At 36.1% G+C, this 6,648-nt stretch overlaps 1 protein-coding gene across 1 annotated transcript; it reads left to right on the forward strand.

The window, feature by feature from the left end:
* The first annotated feature begins 4,374 nt into the window (after positions 1 to 4,374).
* LOC141647670 (aquaporin PIP2-2-like) lies at positions 4,375 to 6,215 on the forward strand. The gene is made up of 4 exons (XM_074455962.1): positions 4,375 to 4,815; positions 5,053 to 5,348; positions 5,443 to 5,583; positions 5,766 to 6,215. Exons 1-4 carry the CDS (start codon positions 4,527 to 4,529, stop codon positions 5,886 to 5,888), a joined length of 849 nt encoding a protein of 282 aa, XP_074312063.1. The 5' UTR covers positions 4,375 to 4,526; the 3' UTR covers positions 5,889 to 6,215.
* Positions 6,216 to 6,648: the final 433 nt, after the last annotated feature.

Raw genomic sequence — 6,648 nt, forward strand, 5'->3', positions numbered from 1 at the left:
TAGACACCCCTTAGCATCACCAAGACTTAACCTCCCCTTAATCGACACACCATGTGTCTCCCCAGGGGTCTACTGTCCCTCCATGGGACTGTGTGCTACACTTGCGTACAAACTCCTCTGAATCCAATATCACCCTGGACTGGGTCCTCCTGTCTCACGGTAACTACCGTGAGACCAATTTTACCTCCACTAAGCCTCAATCCACCCCACCGGGTCGCTGACGATCTTCTCTAGGGTGGCCTGCCGTCTCACAACTGTGATACCAAATGTTGCCTCTACTAAGCCTCCGCCTTCCAGGTCGCTGACGATATTATCTTAGATGGCATACCGTCTCACAACTATGAGACCAAATGTTGCCTCCACTAAGCCTCAGCCGACCCCACCGGGTCGCTGATGAACTTTGGCCTGCCGTCTCACTACCGTGAGACCAATGTCGGAGTCCCGCGCCTTACGATGTACGCCACCTTCAAGTCTTGTCTCTATGATTCACCAACGTACCTCTCATGGACTTGAGCTTTGTAAAGAGTCTGCCAGATTGAGCTCATGCGTCCATGACTCGCGAATGCTATCTATCCCGCTCTTCAAGCTCCACCATTTGTACGTCATGGGGCCTAGGCCCAAGTTTAACCTTGGGCTCTGATACCACTTGTTGTGCGGAAGCGTGAATATCCCGTGTTGGGCCTCTGTTGCATTTGTGTCCACAACCCATAATAGTACGATATTGTCCGCTTTGGGCCAAGCCCTCACGGATTTACTCTTTGGCTCCTTCCCAAAAGGCCGCATACTATTATATTCTCTAGACACATATAAAGATGATCTTCCATCTTTATTCTACCGATGTGGGACATGGGTTTGCACCCTAACATACGTGTCATGACGTCAAAATCTGATAAGAGTTTAAGTTTTTTTTCCTTTCATTTCGATAGTCAATCTAGTCATAATTTCTGGTCTAGACTAATAGCCAAATTAAGTCTAAATAACTTATATAAAAGATTGATATCTATCTCTTAGTGCACAAATTCTCATTTCAAACGATCTATTTCGTCTAAGGTTTCAGACAGGTCTTAAGTGACTATTTTCAAATGGTAACATTTTAACATTTGAAAATAATCACATGCTGGATTTTTAATATTTTAATGATTTTGATATTACTTAGAACTAGTATTGGTGCCCGGCTTCGCCCGGGCTACCTCTACTTACCATTAATTTGTTTTCATTAAATAAAATTACTTAAAGTTGCATCCCCCATAAATTTATCATTAATATATTTTTTTATGACCTATCCTAAAACTACGATGAAATAAATTTTGAGATAAATTCACTAATCTCGCTATTAATATTTTACTCTTATTAATGAAATAATAGTAATAACATTTTACTATTTGCCCGTAATTATTGTTACTTTTACTACTCCCGCCGTAATTATTGTTACTGTCACTACTGCCGCATTTATATTGATAATTTCACTACTCCCGCCGTAATTATTGTTACTTTTACTATTTTACTATTGATTGATTATTTCACTACTCCCGTTGTTGTTTTTACCACTTTCACTAATCTCGCTGATAATATTGTTACTTTTACTATTCAAATGAGTGATTACTATCATATAACTATATCCAATGTTACTACAGTTCTTTTATTTACTGACGAAATTACTTTTACTATTTAAGCATGCAATTTTAAGAGGACTCTATATTTATATAAATATATTACATATATGCATTAAATCAAATCGAAACAATTATGCAATATTATAAATTATGGAATCTAACTTGAATTATTTATAACCTACTTATATTATATTTTTGTATGTTAAATAATTAACATCTCTATACATCTAATAAACTATAAAGTTTAATAAAATTGTATAGATTTTAAATTTAATATATAATTTTATGATGATAATAATTAATAGCATAAGTGTACATGTTTATACTAATTAATTATTTTATTTTAAGGAAATTGACCATCTTCTAGTCTTATATAAATATTTAGGAAAATTACGAAGCATCTTTTTTTTTAGTCTCCTTGAAATTGACCATCTTAATTAATTATTTTATTTTAAGGAAATTGACCATCTTAATTAATTATTTTATTTTAAGGAAATTAACCATGTTTTAAGCTCTTACAAATGTTTAGGAAAATTATCAAGCTCCTATATAATTAATTTTAACCCAAACTATATAATATTTGCATTGAGATCCCTTAATCGGGTCCATCACACGGTGCTAGTGATTTAAAACTATATAATATAATTAATTTGTATAACTTTCTTTAATTACATGGAAGTCCCTTGGTTTCTGGATTTAATATATAGTATTGATTGATTGCTTGGTTATATCATCAATCTATAATCTCAAGGTATTTATACAAGTTCATCCCATAACATTCAAGGCATCTCAAAGATTACCAATGTGTTGAATTTAATGCTAGCAATTAGTTATCGCTATTCTTATTACTATTATCACATCTGACCATAAAAATAATCATATAACACTCGACTTCTGGAGTGAGACCTACTGCTGCTATAGATACAAGTTACAGTACAACGTAATGTAAGATGCCTCTGATCTTGAAGAAACTAGAATACCGTAAAAAAATGGACAAATGTGTTGTGTGAAATTCAAGATATGCCGTTGTGATAACGGTGAGAATAGGAGCCACAAACGAAAACAAACGTACCAACATGGGAGCATAAACACTGAGTAATTATTTTCCGAATTTTATGGTTGATTGATGAAAAGTGGACCCTATTCTCACAGGAAATAGTAGATGTCCGACACAATTATTTTACAGACTTTTTTAGGAGCAATGAATGAGTCTTCCTATAGACGGAATATCCGTATATAATTATAAACGAGTCAAATATCCTTTATTTTCTGAGTGATGTGAGAGAAAATTCTCTCTCATTTTTCTCTCTCTTAATTAGCTTTTTTCCTCATCCATTCGGTTTAGATTACATTATTTTATGATTGTTAGAAATGTTCTATTCCTAAACACAAAATCTCATTGAAGACGGCATGTATCCGTCACTTTGGAGTGACGGATATCATTTCCTCTCACAAATGACCCAAATAGAGGAGAGAGGGAAGCACATGGGGGTGCCCCACCTTGTCCCCCTATCCGTTTTGTGAGTGACATTACCCGTCACTTGTTCCGACCCGTCTTCAGCAAGACGAACTGTTTCCTAAAAGAAAGAGAGAGAATCCTATCTCCATTTGTAGTAGGGTCACTGTAACAGCATCACGGTTGCACGATTGTACAATCTTTTTATCTACTCTTTTAACCCCCAAAGCCCTTAAAAATAAATTATCCTAGCAGTAGAGTAGACTTTAGTGGCACTGACAACCAAAAAAAAAAATTGGGCACCATCAGGTGACGCCCAAATTGGGTGCCACCCTCTCACAACAATTCTTTATTGAAGGGGTCCTCACTCACCCCATGTGAGAGGGTGGCGCCCAAATTGGGTGTCACCCGGTGGCGCCCTTTCATTTTCCAAAAAGGAAAAATTACATGTATATATGAATAGTTCATTTTGGTCGGTAATGAATCATGAATTCATGATGATCGATAGCGTGTGGCTTTTTTTTTTTTTTTTTTTTTTTTTTTTTTTTTTTTTTTGGGTTTTTTAACTTTAAGTTAATTAGTGGAGAAGAGTTGAAACATACCGACGTCTTAGCGCGATTGTTTGTACCTGAGAATTTAAACCAAAACAAAATGCAAAATTTGGCCGAGAAAATAGTCTATTATAGTCTAACACAAAGGATGTAATCAGTGGTGCTTAACATCCTCGTTTGATTTTGTAGCAGGTGCAAAAATGAGTGAAAATCATGTTTAATAGAGTAAGATCGAAGTATATTACTTCGTTTTGATACAAAGATCAAGAAAGGGACAAAAAGGAGAGAAAAATGATGATATACGGTAATAAAGAGCTGTAGTAAAGAGCTCTCACCTATGTTCACTTGTCCATTTCAATGTCCATTTGTTCACCTGTGTAAACTTACCGAAAATAGAAATAAATAACAATCGAGTAATACACCAAAAAAAAAAAAATAGATAACAATTGACGTGACAGAAGGAGTACTCTAGAATACTCCTAATATTTGAGCTATATAACGAGACATTAATTGAAAATCCTTATATAAAAATTTTGGTTTCACACGACGACCACTCGTAAAATGCTTATGCTATTCTATATCTTTCTTAAAAATTGAAGTTAGGTATTTTAGTTCTAAAACATAATACGGTAGATTTTCAAGTGGCGTTATCAGAACCCGAAAATTTGAGCCAAATGAGATGGGGTGGCTAGACTCCTCAACCCTTTCCTTTCTTAAGAATATAAAAAAAAAAAAAATGGAAAAAAGACCCTACAAAGAAGCCAATAAATACCCTTCTATCTTTCACTCCACAACACACCAAACCTATCACAACACCACAAGTCTTACTCTGTGCATTTACTTAGAGTCTCACAGCTAATTTGCAGCTAAACTTTTCTAAGAATAATAATCTAAGTTGAGAAATACATGGCAAAAGATGTGGAAGCAGCAGTAGCAAAAGACTATGAAGACCCTCCACCAGCAGCGTTGTTTGACATGTCTGAGCTGGGAAAATGGTCATTTTACAGGGCACTTATAGCTGAATTTGTAGCAACACTCTTGTTCTTGTATATAACTGTATTGACTGTGATTGGTTACAAGAGCCAGAGTGCTGCACTGCCTGTAGATGAATGTGCTGGTGTTGGTATTCTTGGTATTGCTTGGGCTTTCGGTGGCATGATCTTTATCCTTGTTTACTGCACTGCTGGTATCTCTGGTATGTTTTTAATTATTCATCCATCTTATTCATCAATTTGGCTCTGATACCATGTTAGAAATGGTTACTTGATTAGCATAGAACTTATCAAGTATATTCTTCATTTATATGTCAGAGTTTATATAGTAAAAGTAAACCGAGTTGCCTAAACTCGGGAGTATATTAAAATAAATAAAGCTATTTAAACAATAATTTGTACGCTAATGAATAGGAGGAATTGGATTAAAACTTGGGCAGGTGGACACATAAACCCAGCAGTGACATTTGGGCTACTATTAGCCAGAAAACTATCATTAATGAGGGCCATATTGTACATGGTTGCCCAATGTTTAGGAGCCATATGCGGAGTTGGGTTGGTTAAGGCATTTCAAAGCGCATACTATGACAGGTTCGGTGGTGGGGCGAATGAGTTATCTGTTGGGTATAGCAAGGGCACTGGCTTGGGTGCTGAGATTATTGGTACTTTTGTTCTTGTCTACACCGTTTTCTCTGCTACTGACCCTAAACGCAGCGCTAGGGACTCCCATGTTCCTGTAAGTTTCCTTGATTACGGACTCTACTATTTTCAATTTTTAAGATATACGAGTAACTAAGTTTCATCTCTAACTTAATTGGAACAATTTAAAGGTATTGGCACCACTCCCAATTGGATTTGCCGTGTTCATGGTTCACTTAGCGACTATCCCAGTGACTGGCACCGGTATCAACCCTGCTAGAAGTTTCGGAGCTGCTGTCATCTACAACCACAAGAAAGCTTGGGATGACCAAGTATGTATTCTTATCATACCAACTTAATACACTAGTATTATTGTGAGGTTGATATTGTTAAATGTCACACTCACTCCAATTGACTAAATTACATAATTACATATAATAATACAAAATTAAGTCAATTTATTAGAAAAGTATGCTTAAAACATCATTTTCACTTAATTGTGGTGTTAATGCAGTGGATATTCTGGGTGGGTCCATACATTGGAGCTGCCATAGCTGCAATATACCATCAATACATATTGAGAGCAGGTTTCGCGAAAGCTCTTGGGTCATTCAGAAGCTCGTCCAACGTCGTATGATGATGATTAATGGCAATTAAAACGTCGGACAAGTTGGTCATCCACCAAATTAATACTAGATGGTTTTTGGCTCAATGGGATTCGGTTGCCTTCAATTAAAAAAGATGTACATAAGTTTCAAAGGATGTCGTTGTTAGTGAGTCATGTCATGGCATGGCACTTGTTTATTGTGATTGTGTCATGGATCTAAGCTAAGTTTCATTGTGTCCGTTGAGTTGAGTTGAGTAGGTAACCATTTTCAACATCGTTGCTTTCTGCTTTTTTGTTGTTGTATTCCGTATTATTATGCTCTTCCGTTTATGAATAATAAACTTTTCTAGTTTCCTACTCTTCTTCAATGCTTGTCAAAAAATATTTCTTTTATTTATCGATTCAAGGACGTAAAAGATATAGAAACATAAATAAACTAAACAAGTACTGTAATTTACTTTTGTTTCACAAGAGCAACTAGTGTATTTTCTGTGTAGACTAATTAAGACGTATAAGCAGATTGCACAAAATAATATGGACACGGGGGGCCACGGGGACGCTTGGGAACAAGCGTTTGCATTTGTGGAGTCGCCACCAATTTTTATGGGAAATTGGAACCGTTCGAATACCTCGTGTCACGTCAAGACACAAAGTAGTGATATGAACACTAAGAACTCGTTACCCTTAGCATTCTATGTCTAGAATGACTCTCGTGGATGCCAATGAACACGGATGTTCACAGAGATCTGGAGTAAGGGGTGAGGGTACGTATTAGGAAGCTCTTTAATCG

This window comes from Silene latifolia, chromosome 3, assembly GCF_048544455.1.
Source record: "Silene latifolia isolate original U9 population chromosome 3, ASM4854445v1, whole genome shotgun sequence".
NCBI lineage: Eukaryota > Viridiplantae > Streptophyta > Magnoliopsida > Caryophyllales > Caryophyllaceae > Silene > Silene latifolia.

Coding starts and splice junctions, on each gene's coding strand:
- LOC141647670 (XM_074455962.1), top strand. CDS start 4,527: ATGGCAAAAGATGTGGAAGCAGCAGTAGCAAAAGACTATGAAGACCCT. Junction 5,349..5,442: donor CTAGGGACTCCCATGTTCCT/GTAAGTTTCCTT, acceptor AACAATTTAAAG/GTATTGGCACCACTCCCAAT. Junction 5,584..5,765: donor AGAAAGCTTGGGATGACCAA/GTATGTATTCTT, acceptor GTGTTAATGCAG/TGGATATTCTGGGTGGGTCC.